Source organism: Enhydra lutris, unplaced genomic scaffold (genome assembly GCF_002288905.1).
Source record: "Enhydra lutris kenyoni isolate GAN:26980312 unplaced genomic scaffold, ASM228890v2 scaffoldscaffold34, whole genome shotgun sequence".
Lineage (NCBI taxonomy): Eukaryota > Metazoa > Chordata > Mammalia > Carnivora > Mustelidae > Enhydra > Enhydra lutris.
This window is the reverse complement of record NW_019154118.1, coordinates 15,657,207-15,673,717: the sequence shown is the minus strand read 5'-3', so window position 1 is coordinate 15,673,717 and position 16,511 is coordinate 15,657,207. Positions and strand designations below refer to the sequence as shown.

At 52.1% G+C, this 16,511-nt stretch overlaps 3 protein-coding genes across 13 annotated transcripts in view; all 3 read left to right on the top strand.

The window, feature by feature from the left end:
• Positions 1 to 5,472, top strand: part of LOC111153928 (lysine methyltransferase 2A) — a 76,011-nt gene extending 70,539 nt beyond the window's left edge. For 5 of the 7 annotated variants that reach the window (XM_022513245.1, XM_022513247.1, XM_022513246.1 and 2 more), the window contains 4 exons: positions 1 to 108; positions 548 to 631; positions 1,071 to 1,200; positions 1,708 to 5,472. In XM_022513245.1, coding sequence (XP_022368953.1) covers positions 1 to 108; positions 548 to 631; positions 1,071 to 1,200; positions 1,708 to 1,983 — 598 coding nt within the window. In that variant the 3' untranslated portion in view covers positions 1,984 to 5,472. The remainder of the gene's footprint in view (positions 109 to 547; positions 632 to 1,070; positions 1,201 to 1,707) is intronic. The other 2 variants (XM_022513249.1, XM_022513248.1) reach the window with 1 other exon arrangement.
• Positions 5,473 to 7,305: 1,833 nt separating this feature from the next.
• On the top strand, positions 7,306 to 11,745 carry LOC111153964 (tetratricopeptide repeat domain 36). The gene is made up of 3 exons (XM_022513320.1): positions 7,306 to 7,527; positions 8,652 to 8,840; positions 11,461 to 11,745. The coding sequence occupies exons 1-3, from the start codon at positions 7,413 to 7,415 to the stop codon at positions 11,721 to 11,723; spliced, it is 567 nt and encodes a 188-aa protein (XP_022369028.1). The 5' UTR covers positions 7,306 to 7,412; the 3' UTR covers positions 11,724 to 11,745.
• A 428-nt stretch (positions 11,746 to 12,173) lies between these two features.
• On the top strand, positions 12,174 to 16,511 carry LOC111153744 (transmembrane protein 25). 5 transcript variants are annotated; one of them, XM_022512947.1, is made up of 9 exons: positions 12,174 to 12,372; positions 12,500 to 12,593; positions 12,864 to 13,175; positions 13,618 to 13,908; positions 14,111 to 14,242; positions 14,555 to 14,585; positions 14,739 to 14,839; positions 14,969 to 15,058; positions 15,185 to 16,511. In XM_022512947.1, the coding sequence occupies exons 2-9, from the start codon at positions 12,524 to 12,526 to the stop codon at positions 15,256 to 15,258; spliced, it is 1,101 nt and encodes a 366-aa protein (XP_022368655.1). In that variant the 5' UTR covers positions 12,174 to 12,372; positions 12,500 to 12,523; the 3' UTR covers positions 15,259 to 16,511. The 5 variants fall into 5 exon arrangements, with proteins under 5 accessions (XP_022368655.1, XP_022368657.1, XP_022368656.1 ...); XM_022512949.1 differs by having other exon boundaries at positions 12,174 to 12,593; positions 14,972 to 15,052; positions 15,386 to 15,405; positions 16,186 to 16,501; XM_022512948.1 differs by having other exon boundaries at positions 12,174 to 12,593; positions 14,972 to 15,058.

Sequence of the window (16,511 nt, the reverse complement as noted above, 5' to 3'; positions counted from 1 at the left end):
GAAGTCAGCATTTGACATGTTTAACTTCTTGGCTTCCAAACACCGGCAGCCTCCTGAATACAACCCCAATGATGAGGAAGAGGAGGAGGTACAGCTGAAGTCAGCTCGGTAAGTCTTGAGTGGAGGGGGTCGTTAGGAACCCTCTTTGCTTCCCTCTGCTCTGGCTGTTCAGGCCCCCGTGCGGTTTCACTTGGATCACAATTTCCCGGTCACATTTAAGAACACTGAACTGTGGTTTGTATTAAAGTAGCAATAGCTGGCTGGCAGAGGAGAGGAGAAATTCAGATAACTATAACATGCAGATTTTATTTTCTTTAACTAAACTAAACTCTGTCAGCTTTGGACGTATCCCTACCACCGTAGTTACCATGGTCAGAAAGGACCGTGTCTGTCTATTATAGGCCTCATTTTACAAGATACTTGTTATTATACTTGGCATCGAACAAAGGGAATACTATGGTCATATTCTCTAGAAACCTTTGATCTACGACTCAAAATTGATTATTTCCTGAAGAGAATTCATGAGTAATACACCTTGTCTCTTTAGGAGGGCAACTAGTATGGACCTGCCAATGCCCATGCGTTTCCGGCACTTAAAAAAGACTTCCAAGGAGGCAGTTGGTGTCTACAGGTATGGCTAACATTTCAGAAAGAATTACGGAAATCTAATCGTTTTCCAAAATTAAAGTGGACCAAATCATGGAGTGACCTCCTTCATTCAGTAAGTGAGGTTTTTCTAGCTGCTATTAATGGAACCTGATGTCCTGGGATCCTGCCCCTCCTTGCATTGAAGAAGGAATTTAACATAGTAAACATTAAAATGTTGCTACTTCTGGTGGGCTCCCGATTGGAGAAATCTTTCATTCTTGGCCATTTGTTAGAATAAGTAATATACTCAAATCAAGCGGGTCCAGGTTTTTTGTTTTTTTTTTTTCCTTTGCTTTCCAAGAGTCTGTCCTTCCTGGGGAACTGATAGGGCAGAAGGTTTTATTCATTTATTCATGTATTCACACAGTTTAACCTGATTTGCAAAATCGATGGCTGATCTCTTTTCCATCTTTATGTTCTAGGTCTCCCATCCACGGCCGGGGTCTTTTTTGTAAGAGAAACATCGATGCAGGTGAGATGGTGATTGAGTATGCTGGCAACGTCATCCGCTCCATCCAGACTGACAAGCGAGAGAAGTATTATGACAGCAAGGTGAGTCTCACTTTCATTTTCCTGGTTCTGACAGTATTTGTACAGAGGGGCCATGAACTAAAAGTATGATCCCCACATCCCAAAAGAAATAGTATATTTTATGAATTCAAGCATACTTTTTTTCCCTTTCCCTTTTTTAAAAATTTTTTATAATATTTCGACATCTTTAAAATTGGTGGGCCCACGAGCAGCTCAGAATCCACCCTAAGGATTAGTATATAAGGATACTGCTCTTTGAAAGATTTGTCTGAGCGCATCCCAGGATCAGAAGCACCTAATGACACAATGTCTTAGGTTTCTCTTTCCTGTGGAGACATTAAGAAACCTCTAGTCGCTGTAATGTAGGAATTTCCTAGGGAAGCATCTTGGAAGCTGAGAGAAGTCTGGACGTTTTACTGGAAGAAACTGTTTTCGTCAGCAGCTGTAGGCCCCCTCAGAGAAAGGCTGGGAGCTGTCGTCCGGCCTGAGCTGTGCCGAGTGACGAGGTCTCCCTCTCCCCCCGCGCAGGGCATCGGCTGCTACATGTTCCGCATCGATGACTCCGAGGTGGTGGACGCCACGATGCACGGAAACGCCGCACGCTTCATCAACCACTCCTGCGAGCCCAACTGCTACTCGCGGGTCATCAACATCGACGGGCAGAAGCACATCGTCATCTTCGCCATGCGCAAGATCTACCGGGGGGAGGAGCTCACCTACGACTACAAGTTCCCCATCGAGGACGCCAGCAACAAGCTGCCCTGCAACTGCGGCGCCAAGAAGTGCCGGAAGTTCCTCAACTAGAGCCGCTTCCCTCCCCCGGGTCGGAGCGCTGGGACGGGGCGCCCAGAGCCGCACCGAGGGCCTGTGCCCACAGCTAGGAGATCCAGGATGGAGCGGGCGCCGTTGAGGGGGCTCCGTGACGGCTGCGCTCTCTTACGTCCCGTATTCGCATTACACATGTGATCCTAGTCCTGGAGAGAGAGATGGGGTCTCGAAGACAAGATCCGCGACCGGCTTTGTACCGGGGCCCCTCTGATTGTGTGCTGTTACAGAGTGGTAAATGGGGTCGCAAGCAGACTTGCCTGGAAGGAGCCTAGAGAGGTTTAGTCATGCGGGGAGACGGGGCCTGAGTGTCTCGTCCGAGAGAAGTTGCCATCCGCGCCTTGGGCCTTCCCCAAGCACTATAGGCGAGGGGTCAGCCGGGGCCGTTGATTCAGAGTTGGTTGGACACCTGATAGTTTGCCAGCCGGGCCCAAGCTGTAGCCGTCTGTTGAACAGAGAAGGTCTGGTGGTTCTCCCTACTATCCTCCCACTTGAGAGTTCACTTCTGGTTGGGAGACAGGATTCTTAGCACCTTTGGTGTCAAAAGGCTGTCTTGGGGTTGTGCCAATGAATCACCAAACATGGAGCCTGTGGGCTTTAAGTGGGAGTGTTGCCCCTATGAGCCTTATCTCAGCCAATTACCTTTCTTGACAATAGGAGCGGTGTCCCTCTCATTCCTCCCCCGCCCCCCTCCACTTTCTTCGTTCCCCCGTTTCATCCCACTGCTTTCCCGTTCTTTCTGGGTGGTAGAGGGGAGTGACTGCCTGCTCAAGGACACTCCCTGTCGGGCATCGTCTATGCCTGCGGAACAACCCCTGAGCCTGTAAGCACGCCCAGGGGGGAAGTGGACAGGAGCCATTGGCCATAACCAGACAGAATACGGAGTTTTTATTAAAGCTCCACGGAGAGTTTTAAAGAAATATATGTAGCATGATTTTTTTAGAGGAGGAGAAAGATTATTTAAATAGGATCTGAATCATGCAACGACCAGAGTATCACAACCAGGATGACCCCTGGGTCCCAATCCCAGGACATGGTAACTTTATTTTCCCCTTGTTAAGACATAAGAAGACTTCATTTTTAAATGGTCGGTGTCCAGTTGACGGCAGAACACTAATCAGATTTCAAGGCCCAAAACTTGGGGACTAGACCACCTTGTATCGAGGGACCTCTGCCACCTGCGCAAAATCCATAGGTTAAGTAAATTAAATGACACTACTGCCCTGATTACTCCTTAGGATGTGGTCAAAACAGCATCAAATGTTTCTTCTCTTCCTTTCCCCAAGATGGTGTCCTGAACCTGTTAAATTAAGTCATTGGATTTTACTCTGTTCTGTTTACAGTTTACTATTTAAGGTTTTATAAATGTAAATATATTTTGTATATTTTTCTATGAGAAGCACTTCATAGGGAGAAGCACTTACGACAAGGCTATTTTTTAAACCGCGGTATTATCCTAATTTAAAAAGAAGATCGGTTTTTAATAATTTTTTATTTTCATAGGATGAAGTTAGAGAAAAATATTCAGCTGTACACACAAAGTCTGGTTTTTCCTGCCCAACTTCCCCCTGGAAGGTGTACTTTTGTTGTTTAATGTGTACCTTGTTTGTGCCCTGTTGACATAAACGTGTCCTGGGTTTGCTCTTTGACAATAAATGGACAAGGAAGGTCACCCTACTCCGCTGGGCCACTCCCCTCCTTCCCGTGTTGAAGCTCCTCAGAAGGCTGTGGTCGTATCCTGGCACAGCAGTGTCCCCTCTCCATCCCTGCCCTCTTTCCCTCCCTTCTGGGACTAGCTCGGAGCGGCGAGAGCTGTATACTCCATTTCCCTCATCTTGCCCTACTTCCGAGATAGCAACCAAGTTGAATGGCACCCTGACATTTTCCTCACCATCTGCCTCATCGGTCACCTCGTCCCCTTGCCCTCTGCCCACCAAGTCCTCATATCTGCAAAGAACCCACGGATCCCCCCCGTGCCCTCTCGTGGGGCAGCCCGTTGAAACTGAAGCACAGTCTGACCACTCACGATAACGCAGATTCTTCTCTGCCTCTGTCGGCCACTGGGTTTCAGAGCAGTGCGGTCCAATAGAGGGCAGGGCGCCCTTTTCTCCCACAAGAAGCCCATTCCTATGGAAGTCTAGCAAAGCAATACTACTCAGCCCTGCGCTCTCTGCCCCAGGACTCATGGCTCTGCTGTGCCTTCCACCCTGGGCTTCCTGTTCTTCCGTGACCTTAAGAACTGTGTCTGGTGGCTTTGCTGGAACATTGTCACTGTTTTTGCTGTCATGCAGGGAGCCCAGCACTGTGGCCAGGATGGCAGAGACTTCCTTGTCATCATGGAGAAGTGCCAGCAGGGGCCTGGGGAAAAACACTCTACCCAGACCTCGACTCCCTTCCTCCTTTGCCCGTGAACAAGATACAGTGGCCCTAGGGGTTCCACTAGTGTCTGGTTTCCTTTATTATTGCACTGTGTGAGTTTTTTTGTAAATCCTTTTGTTCCTTTTTTTTTTTTTTTTTTTTTTTTAAGAAAAAAACCTTAAGCTGCATTTGTTACTGAAATGATTAATGCACTGATGGGTCATGAATTCACCTTGAGAAAGACCCAAAGGCCAGTCGGGGTGGGGGAAACTCAGCTAAATAGACCTAGTTACTGCCCTGCTAGGCCATGCTGTACTGTGAGCCCCCTCCTCATTCTCTTTCTACCAATCCCGAACCCTGAGGCCAGGGGAGGGACCCACATCTCTCCCTCTCTTTTCAGCTGCAGGTGGTTTGCCTTGCCTTTTCACTCCCTGTCAACCATAGAAATGAGTAATTCCTCTTCTAGCTCAGCCTTGAGTCCATTGCCAAAATTCAGCATACCTGCCAGCAACTTGGGAAATAAGCTAAGGTTTCCCTACCAGAGGGAAAGAAGGCAAAAAAACAAAAACAAACTGGCATATCTGTCTCCAAAACACCTGAGTTTGTTTTGAAAGTGACCAAGGGAATCTCCGCACATAAGTGCAGACCGAGGAACTGTGGTGGGTCATTCCCAGGAATCCCCCAAGGGGCATCCCGAATCCCTAAGGAGTCCCAGCTGCAAGCCTGGTCAGTTCTCCGTGAGCGAGCCAGCTCCTGGAGAGCTTTGCTGCTAGAACCTGTTGTGGCCGCATTTCCTGGTGGCCAGTGACAACTGTGTAGCCAGAACAGCTGCATGGCGCTGACCCTACGGCCGGAACTTGGTCCCTTGGCTCCCTCTGTTACCGTCCACCACCTTCAGCACAGCCCCTCCGGTTTTTAGACCAATCACCAGAATTAAGGGGGAAGCCCTGGCAGCTATACTCTAGAAGTTTTCAACCAGACTCCTTTGCCGGGATACAGTCCGCCCCCACGCTTGCCTCTGTCAGCCCCCCGGCCAATGCAGTGAGCACCATGCAGCTCCCTTGATTTAAAATATACAACAACAACATTAAGGAAAAAAAAAACAAAAAACAAAAAAAAAGCCAAAAAAAAAAAAAACAAAACAAAACAAAAAAATATCTTTTAATGAATGTATCTTTCTAAAGGACTGACGTTCAATCAAATATCTGAAAATACTAAAGGTCAAAACCTTATCAGATGTTAACTCTTAAGTTTGATTTGGGATTTTTTTTTTTTTTTTTTTTTAACTAGAAATCAAGTTTGGGTGTTTCTTTTTTTGTTGTTTTTTTCTTCTTTTTAAAGGAAAAGCGGGTCATTGCAAAGGGCTGGGTGTAATTTTATGTTTCATTTCCTTCATTTTAAAGCAATACAAGGTTATTGAGCAGATGGTTTTGTGCCGAATCATGAATACCAGTCAAGTCTCACACTCTGAAAACTTGCAACTTTTTTGTTTTGGTTTTCAAATAAATATAAATATGATATATATAGGAACTAATATAGTAATGCACCATGTAACAAAGCCTAGTTCAGTCCATGGCTTTTAATTCTCTTAACACTATAGATAAGGATTGTGTTACAGTTGCTAGTCGTGGCAGGAAAACATCAGTCTGGCGCTCCTCGGATCCTCCGAAGTTGTGGGGGGACCCAAACCGCAAGGGACGGTAACACGGTCTGTTCCCAGGGTCAGAGAGGAACGCGGAAGTGGTGTCACCCGGATTTTTTCTGCCCATGAATGTTGCCAGTCAGTACCTGTACTCCTTGTTTCTCTATTTTTGGTTATGAATGTTGGGGTTACCACCTGCATTTAGGGGAAAATTGTGTTCTGTGCTTTCCTGGTATCTTGTTCTGAGGTACTCTAGTTCTGTCTTTCAACCAAGAAAATAGACTTGTGGTGTTTCTTTTATTGAACTTTTAACAGTCTCTTTAGTAAATACAGGTAGTTGAATAATTGTTTCAAAAGCTCAACAGATGACAAGCTTCTTTTCTAGAAATAAGACATTTCTTGACAACTTTATCATGTATAACAGATCTTTTGGTTTTTTTCCTTGTGTTCTTCCAAGCTTCTGGTTAGAGAAAAAGAGAAAAAAAAAAAAGGAAAAAATGTGTCTAAAGTCCATCAGTGTTAACTCCCTGTGACAGGGATGAAGGAAAATACTTTAATAGTTCAAAAAATAATAATGCTGAAAGCTCTCTACGAAAGACTGAATGTAAAAGTAAAAAGTGTACATAGTTGTAAAAAAAAAAAAAGGAGTTTTTAAACATGTTTATTTTCTATGCACTTTTTTTTATTTAAGTGATAGTTTAATTAATAAACATGTCAAGTTTATTGCTGCACACCATCAAGCTTTCTTTTGGCTTTGGGTAGGGTGGAGAAAGGGGTAGGGCGGGGGGAGCAGCCGCCAGTGGCCTGTGGCCTGATTGCCCAGCACTAGCCACCGCCCTCTCTTTGAAGGTGTAATCATTAAACCACTCTGCCTCGCCTCCCCGGCCCACCCCACAATGACTCTCCCAACCGGGTCTTCTTCCCCTGTTCATCACTGGTTTGTGTTCAAGACCTAATTAATCCTGAATATGAGGAAGGGGTCAGGAGGACAAGCAGCTTCACCTCCCACATATTCCCCCTTTTATTATCATGTGGGCCATCAAGAGGCCTCTGACTGATTTCGTCTAGGAATATGTTAAAGGGAGAACCTGAACACCACCCTCTCTGCTTCACTCCACCTTGAGGCAGAAATTGGATTCATTTACCCTGTTCCATCTAACACTGGGGTGGGGGTGGGAAGGCAGTTGAGGACTATTCTTGAATATTCTGCCAAGCCAGGGTGGCTAACCCTGAGCCAAATGAGGTTGGGTTTGCACTATAGCCAAGGAATGGAAGACACTCCTCACAGGGGATGGACCTCAAACAGAACCTCTGCCCTCCAGATAACTGGCCACCAGGCTCAGCCCCAACCCCTTCTTCCTCCCTCCTCTAGCCTGATTCACCTTCTGGGATTTGGGAGTTGAGCACCATGGGGACTCCAAATGACCAGGCAGTGTTGCAGGCCATCTTCAACCCTGACACCCCATTTGGAGACCTTACTGGGTTGGACGTGGGAGAGGAGGTGGAGGAAGAAGTAGATGAAGGTGAGTTAGACCTTGGACTACAGCACTCCACACTGGCTGGCCTCGGGGGTGACAGAGGATGGTGGTTCCACAAGGCCCCCTTGTTCCATGACTCCTGGACGGTGATTGAGGCTGGAGTGCGAGAGGTCTGCTGACCCGTAGTGCACTGGTGGAGGCTTGGCAAGAGTTACTCTGCCAAAAGAAGCAAGTCGCGGTTTGTCTGTCCTTTAGCCCTTATATCTCTGAACTTAACCTCGCCATTTAACTCCCCCCATAATCCAAGCTCAGCTGTGCTGGGGAGAGGGTGGAGGGATGCTCAATTCACATCTTTGTCTTAACAGGGCATTTCACTCCACACAGAATGGAAGGGCAGGGGTGGCTCGGTTGAATGGTTCTGACCTAAGTATGAAGAACCTAAGCAAGCCCAGCCCGGACCTAATCCCTCCACAGAGTGAATCCACTCCCCGGCCCTTCCTTCAGTCTCTCATGGGGCCTTATATCCCCACCAGGAATTTTGGGGGTTTTTTGTTTTTGTTTTAAGTAAGCTCTATGCCCAACATGGGGCTTGAACTCATGACCCTGAGATCAAGAGTTACATGCTCTGCCGACTGAGCCAGCCAGGCGCCCTCCCCCAACCCCCATCAGAAGTTTTTAATGACCTTTGTTTCTAAAGGAGAGAAGCCTAGGTCTTAAGGAAACTTTAGTCTGAAAAGCTGAGGGATATGTCGGAAATGATTTTCCTGACCCAAGTATGTCTTGGTGGTCTTCCTGTTGGAGGCAGTATAGTAGAACAAAATGGGGCCAGGTTAAGGAGCCAGGGAGACCTGGGTTCAAATCCAAGCTGTGCATTTAGGAGCTGTGTGATCTTGAGTAAGTCATTTAACCATGGGCTGAGTTTGGGCTTCATTCTCTTGGCAAGGAGCTGACCAAAGTCCCTTTCCCAGGTTCCTTTGGAACTTAGTGCTACCTCTCAGCTTTGGTGACCTCAGCTCCCTCTGCCTATGACACTGCGTCCGACTCCTGCTGGGACTCACATCCCAGCTCTGTTGGCTCCAGCTCGGGCCTCAGCTTTCTAAAGCCCAGAGGGTTTTGGCTTCTTGCTCTCCACCGCCTACCTGTCCCTCCTGCCTCCCTCCCCCACCCAGATGGAGTTTTCCCAAGAGCACAGTTGGAGCAGTCCAAGGCCCTGGAGCTGCAGGGGGTGATGGCTGCGGAGGCTGGCGACCTCAGCACAGCCCTGGAGAGGTTTGGCCAAGCCATCAGCCTGCTGCCAGAGAGGGCCTCTGCCTACAACAACCGGGCCCAGGCCCGCCGCCTCCAAGGAGATGTGGCAGGTGAGGGGAGATGGTCCAGGGCTTCTGCAGGGGGGCCCTGCAGTCCACAGACCAGAGCAGAAGTCCTTGTGGGGCTGGGGAATCCCTAAACTGTTCCAGAACCTATATTCTTACTTAGAAGAGACACCTTATGGGCCCTGCTAATCTCTTGGGGCAATTGTGAAAGTCAGAAGAGATTGAATTCCATTTGTCTATTTAACAAACATTTAATGAGAGTTTACTATTGTAAGCAGTGGACAAGGCACTTGAGAACAAGGATACAAGACAGACTGCTTAGACCAAGCACTACGTGCAAGGCATCCAGCACTTTCCACATGAGCTATAGTAACTCAGTTGATTCTCACTACCACCCCAGAAGGTGTGTGCTGTTGTAACCTCCATTTTACAGACAAAGAAAATGGAGCGGAGCTGGGATTTGAACTCCAGAGGTCAGGGCTCGAGTCTGTGCTCTGACTGCCCTGTGATACCACTTCTCAGGAAGCTCACAATCCGGGGCCGTGGGACAGACACGTAACTCTGATTATGTGTCTAATAAGTTGAGAGGGTTCAGCATGGTATCTACCCCTGAGGGGTGAGTTTTATTTTATTTTTAATTTTTTAAAGATTTTATTTATTTATTTGACAGAGAGAGACACAGCGAGGGAGGGAACACAAGCAGGGGGAGTGGGAGAGGGAGAAGCAATCCTCCCACCCAGCAGGGAGCCGGACTCAATCCCAGGACTCTGAGATCATGACCTGAGCCGAAGGCAGATGCTTAACGACTGACTTAGCCACCCAGGCGCCCCATATTTTTCATTTTTTTTAAAGATTTTATTTATTTATTTGACAGAGATCATAAGTAGGCAGAGAGAGAGGGGGAAGCAGACTCCCCACTGAGCAGAGAGCCCGATGTGGGGCTCGATCCCAGGACCCCGAGATCATGACCTGAGCCGAAGGCAGAGGCTTTAACCCACAGAGCCACCCAGGCGCCCCATATTTTTCATTTTTTAAAAAGGTTTTATTTTATTTGAGTGAGAGAGAGCACAGGGAGGGGCAGAGGGAGACGGAGAAGCAGACTTCTTGCAGAGCAGGGAGCCTGATGGGGGGCTTGACCTCCAGATCAGGACCTGAGCCAAAGGCAGAGACTTAACTGACTGCAACATGCAGGCACCCCAAGGGGTGAGTTTGAAAGAATGAGTAGGAGGTAGCTGGATGGAGGGGACAGAGTGGGAGAAGGCATAGCCTGTAGAGAGACCAAGAGTCATGGAGTCAGACCAGTGAAAAGGTACAGGGAACTTCAGATCTCCAGGCTGGCTGGAACGGGGAGGGGTGAAGGGTAGAGTAGAGCCTGCAGAAGTGAATTGGGGCCTGATGGTGAAGAACCTGGAATGTTAGGCAGAGGTTGCACTGTGCCTTGAAAACATGGGGAATCATTAAAGGATTCTAACTGGGGAGCAACTGGATCAAACTTGCTACTCTTGGGTTACTCTGGAATGGGGACAATGAGATAAGGCTATGCTGGCGACAATGCTGTGAAGGAATGCCAGCCTAGGGGCAGTGGACTCCACTCCGGGAACAGTGGGGAATCAAGGACCCCCCTTTCCAAGCTTTGTTCCCTGGCTGTGAGGGCAGGGTGAGGCTAGGCTCTAAGAGCAGCCAAGGACAGTCTGCAGACAAAACCCCAGAGAGGAACAGAGATTGATTGATACTTCCTGCAAAGAGTTTTCGATTCCTCCAGACCAGCTCCTCAGAGGGAACCCCAGAAACACTGCCATCAGAGAGCTTCTTAACCATCTGGGTGGCCTGGGGAGCACAGCCCCTGCTAGCTTCTGGGCTCAAAATACACAGAGACAGGACAGAGATGGGCGTCTCTGTAGGATGATGCTGGAGTTCCTCCAGAGCCCTGACAGCAATTCCAACAGGAGAGCATGAGTGAACTCAGGCAGAGCCCAGAATTGCTGCTGGGCTCTAAGCTACACACACACCAGCTGGCTGCCTGAGGTCGAGTTCAGAGTTCTAATGCCAAATCCAAGTATTTTATGAGAATGATAAACATAAAAATGTCCATGTCCAGGGCCAACTCTGGCTCCTTTAATGAAATACCAAATACTAAATTTGGATACAATATAATGAAGATCGTGGAGATGATGAATGAGGAAAGGCAGTCAGAAGGAGAACAGGTTTAAAGCATACAATGAATGAAAGGAGAGAAATGCCTTCAAAAGGAAAAGAAATGAATTTTATTGTATTTGTGAGAAATGATTATCAGCACATTATCATTTTTTAAGACTCTGAGATTCAGAGTCAGCCACCTGGCACAGGGTAGATGCTCAATAGCGTACGAGTGGAATACACTGCCTGCTACTGCGGGACCATGGGCCAGATTCATGAACCAGTGACCACTCAGAACCGTCCCAGCACCCGTCGTGTTTTGGTGTATTGGGTGTTGAAAGGTAGTAGGGACTTTAGTGCCAGCTCTGCCACTATAGACAGACTGTGCAGCCCAGGGCAAGTCTTGCCACCTTTTGCAGTCTGCATCGGTGCGACGGGAGCAAGGATACTGAGGAGCAAGAGCCGGCGGGCTGGAGGTGGCCGAGCCCCGGGGCCGCCGTTCTGACTCTCCCGCCCGTCTGTCCCGCAGGCGCCCTGGAGGACCTGGAGGGCGCCGTGACGCTGAGCGGCGGCCGGGGCCGCGCCGCACGCCAGGGCTTCGTGCAGCGCGGGCTCCTGGCGCGGCTGCAGGGCCGGGACGACGACGCCCGCAGAGACTTCGAGCGGGCGGCGCGGCTGGGCAGCTCGTTCGCGCGGCGCCAGCTGGTGCTGCTCAACCCCTACGCCGCGCTGTGCAACCGCATGCTGGCCGACGTGATGAGGCAGCTGCGCGGGCCCTGCAACGGCCGCTGAGCCGCACCAATAAAGCTACTTGCTCTCCCCGACTCTCGCCAGTGTCTGCGTCCAGCCGCCGGCCCCCCAGCCGCTGGGCACTCGGTGTTCAGCCGTGGACCCGACACAGGGCGAGGGCGGGGGCGGAGCGGTGCCTGTGGGGGCGGGGCTGGCCAGACGGACTCGGGCGTTGATTGGCTCCGCCTGGCACTGCCCCGTCCCGCCGCGGACCGCAGCGCCCCGCAGACCTGAGCAGTCGCTCGTGCTGAGCGCGGGGCGGGCTTAAGGTGAGGCGCGCTGGGGGCGGGGCTGCCGCACGCTTCCCCCCCACTCGCCCCGGGCAGGACCCCCGCTGCTCTGGCCCGCTCCCGCCTGGTCCCGGGAGGGTGGGAAGCGGGCGTGGGGCTGCTGGATGGCAGGGGGAAGGAGCAAGGGAGGGACGGGCCGGGAAAACGGTCCCTTTGTGTGGGGGGGGCGCCGCCGCCCCGCAAGTCTGCGTGTGTGCGTGCGAGGGTCGGGCCCGGTGCGGGCTGCGCGGCGGCGCGCAGTCTCTGCGCCTGCGGGCCGGAGCCTGTTTGCCCCCGGGAGACGGCGCCCGGTTCTGCGCCGGTCGGTGTGTGCTGGCTGGGCTCCCGCCTTCGCCTGGGCGTCCTTGGCTTCGCCACTGAGGGTCAGTCTCCATCTGTGTGTCGGTGTACGGTTTATTTTTGTTTCTGGAGAGAAAATTCCTAGAGGAATCCCAAGCCTGCCTGCGGTCACCAGGCTCACATCGAGGCCCACCCCCCTTGTCTCGGCAGCCTGGGGCCTAGGCCTGAGGGACCATGGCACTACCCCCGGGCCCAGCTGCCCTCCCGCACACGCTGCTGCTCCTGCCAGCCCTTCTGAGCTCAGGTACACCCCCGTTCACCCCTTGGCGAAGCCCTTCTGGGGGCAAGCCACTCTCTCTCCCCTCATCTTGGGTTTGGATACCTACTTCAGGCCCCAGAGCACCAGAGCTGGGTTGCCCTCGCCCACCCACCCACGGCCCAGCCAGTTCCTCGTGAGCGAACCTAGGTGCTCCGGCTCTTGGGCAGCTGCCCCTCCGTAACAGGATGTCATGCTGGTCACAGACCAGTTCCACCCCTCCCCCAGCTCTCCCCAGAATCCCCTGCTGTGTTTCAGGTTGGGGGGAATTGGCACCAGAAATTGATGGTCAGACCCGGGCCGAGCTGGCACTTCGGGAGAACGAGCGGCACGCCTTCACCTGCCGGGTGGCAGGGGGGCCTGGAAGCCCCCGATTGGCCTGGTACCTGGATGGACAGCTGCAGGAGGCCAGCACCTCGAGACTGCTGAGCGTGGGCGGGGAGGCCTTCTCCGGAGGCACCAGCACCTTCACCGTTACTGCCCAGAGGGCCCAGCATGAGCTTAATTGCTCCTTGCAGGACCCCGGCAGTGGCCGGTCAGCCAATGCCTCCGTCATCCTCAATGTGCAATGTGAGTGCCCCTGAGGTGGGCAGGGACAGAGGTTCCCTGCCCAAAGACCCCCAGCAGCCACCAGGCAGGTGGTCTGATAGACCCCTTAATAAGCACTTTGCAAGTATTAACTCACATTATCCTCAGGATATTCATGTGAGGTAGTTATTATGGTTAACCCCATTTTACAAGTGAGAAAACTGAGCCACAGATTGGTTAAGTATTATGTCTGCAGTCCTACAGCTAGTAAGCAGAGCCAGGATTCAAATCCAGATATTTCAGTTTTAGTGATTTTACTGTTAATCACTGTGAAATGCTGCCTCTCAGGGAGACCCAGCCATCCTGTTTCCCAGTGCCCCCTTGAGAAGAGATCCAAGCTCCTGGCTCCCTTCTGGGTTTGGGAAGAAAGGGCAAGGAGTCTGAGGGCTGTGGTGAAAGTATATTGGCTTCTGCTTTGCACCAGTTAAACCAGAGATTGCCCAGGTCGGGGCCAAGTACCAGGAAGCTCAGGGTCCAGGCCTCCTGGTTGTCCTTTTTGCTCTGGTGCGTGCCAACCCACCTGCCAATGTGACCTGGATCGACCAGGATGGGCCGGTGACTGTCAATGCCTCCGACTTCCTGGTGCTGGACGCCCAGAACTACCCTTGGCTCACCAACCATACTGTGCAGCTGCAGCTCCGAAGCCTGGCCCACAACCTCTCTGTGGTGGCCACCAATGACGTGGGTGTCACCAGCGCCTCGCTTCCGGCCCCGGGTGAGCATTGCCAGCAACTGGCCCAACACAGCCTCGGGTGGGGGCAGGATCACAGTACAGAAATGAGAAGACTGTTGCCCTCTGGGTGAGTCTTGTGAATGGCCTGTGCTGACCACCTCGGGCAAGGACAGAATGGTACCTGTGGCATCTCCGAGGTGGGGGCCCCTTCCCACTTGGAACCTAACCAGAGAACACCTTGCAGGGCTTCTGGCCACCCGAGTGGAAGTGCCACTGCTAGGCATCGTTGTGGCTGGAGGGCTTGCGCTGGGCACCCTCGTGGGGTTCAGCACCTTGGTGGCCTGCCTGGTCTGCAGGAAAGAGAAGAAGACCAAAGGTAGGGCCAAAGCAGTGGGGTGGGGCGCGAGGGTGGCCGAGGAGCAGGGAGAAGGAGAGGGAGAAGCAGCAAGGGCAGCACGTGGGGCTTGGCAAGTCAGGTTATCTCTGACGAGTGGCAGAACGGCTCTTCCTGGGCATGTCCATGGGGAAAACCCGATGCAACTCAGAGCAGGCCTGGGCACTGGGGACCCAGTCTGTCCCAGATCTAGGAGAGATCCCTTGCCTGAGGGTCCTGGGGCTGAAAGGGCATAGGGGCAGAGCCCCGAGTGGGTGGGCTCCCTAAGAAAGTGTGTGGTTTCTTTCTCCCTAGGCCCCTCCCGGCGCCCATCCCTGATCTCTAGGTAACTTTCTGGGGCTGGCTGGCTGGGCCGACCTGAGATACAGCATGGGGACAGCTGGAAACCGCGGGTCTCCCTAGTTCTGGAAGGGGCCCCAAAGCAGGAATCTGGGCCTGCTGGAGCCAGGGCACATCCCAGGCTCTGTTTGCCCTGTAGTGACTCCAACAACCTGAAACTCAACAACGTGCGGCTGCCACGGGAGAACATGTCACTCCCGTCCAACCTTCAGCTCAATGACCTCACTCCGGATTCCAGAGGTACACCCTCAGTCTGCCCCAACTTTACCTTCAGAGGTGCTTCTGAGGCAAAGAGAGATCCTGGTACTTGAGGGGTTAAGCCCTATCAGGCACACTCCTCATCCTGGGCACCCACCCTGTGTCACCCAGCAGGGAAGCCAGTCGACCGGCAGATGGCCCCGAATAACAGCCGGCCGGAGCTGCTGGACCCGGAGCCTGGCGGCCTCCTCACCAGCCGAGGTACTGGGACATGGGCGCGCCCCCACCCCCAGCCCTGATGCTCCTGCCGGAGGCCTCTTGAGTCTCCATGGGCAGCTTCCAGGCGGTGAGTCTCACTGCATCTCATGGGCATCTTTGCCCCTGCAGGTTTCATCCGGCTCCCCATGCTTGGCTATATCTATCGAGTGTCCAGTGTGAGCAGTGATGAGATCTGGCTCTGAGCGGGGCGAGATGGGGGGTACCTTCTTGGCTCCTGGGCACCCCCCCACAATGGCCACCTCTGCCTGGCCCGATGGCCACTGGGAAGAGGTCATGCCCCTGCTGCTTTGGCTTGCCCTCCTGGTTGAGGCACCCTCTGTGTCATCCACATGACGTTTGTCACTGGGATCTGACCCTCAGGGGCACAGGTGTCTTGGCAGAGCCTCCATCTGGACCTCAGCCCCTTGTTCTACCTCAGGTAGGGGGGCCTTCAGGCGCGTGCACCCCGGCAGCTGGAGCTCTTTGTGCAGGTGTGTGTGTGGTTGTCTGGCCTCTGAGTGTGGTCTGGCCCTGCCGGCCTGGGCCTGCTTTGGGCCACACACCAGTAGTCGTAGCACTTTGTACAGCAGGCACGGGGCATTCCCGGTGTGGGGGCAGGGAGGGCCCTGCATGTCTTCAGTTTCCTCCCCATGCTGTGCAGCTTTGTTCCCTCAGGGAAAATTTAGGACCCTGATAGCTTTATCGAACCAAACTGCTCTTTGCACGGGAACCAACCCCTGGCCCGGGGGCAGGGGCCAAGCACAAATTTTGCTGCATACCTCTCTGCCCTTTTCTTGTCTTCGTCTCCTCTTGGGCATTGTACATTATACTTTGGACCTTCTGTATTTCTCCACTGGGCACTGGACTTCTCCATTGACCTAAGCCTTGCGGTGCCAGGGCCCAGTGTTAGCACAAGTCAGGAGGAAAAGAGGGAGGCAGGAAGTCCAGTGGCACCCCCAGCAGCACGTAGCTATGCATCTTTTTCCTACGGTGTTGGCACTTTAAGCACATCCCCTAGGTAGGGGGTTAGGGAGCACCCCAGGGCCTTCTCTGTGGCTTCCCCAAGTCTGGCCTTCCTCTGATTCACTGTGAGTGCCCTGAGCCCTCAACCTATCTTCACAAACCCCCACCATGGGACCCCACTGACCAGCCCCTAACTGCCTCATCAGCGGGAAGCCCCACTCTTCCTGTCCCACCATTGGTTCTTCAGGGGCTGGTGATAGTGGCACATTATTTGACATAGCTAGAAGCTTTTAGGGCAACATGGAAAAAGAGGAGGGAACCACGTACCCCAAAACAATGTAAGAACTCTTTGGAAAGCAACATGGAAATAGCAAATTATTATAGTGCAGAGTATATTTTTCCCTTGTTGATAACTTGTTTTATAGTTTTTTTCATGTTACTGCCTAGGACAGTGCTGAGCACACAATAAATTTAATAAACTTGGCTGAGTGAA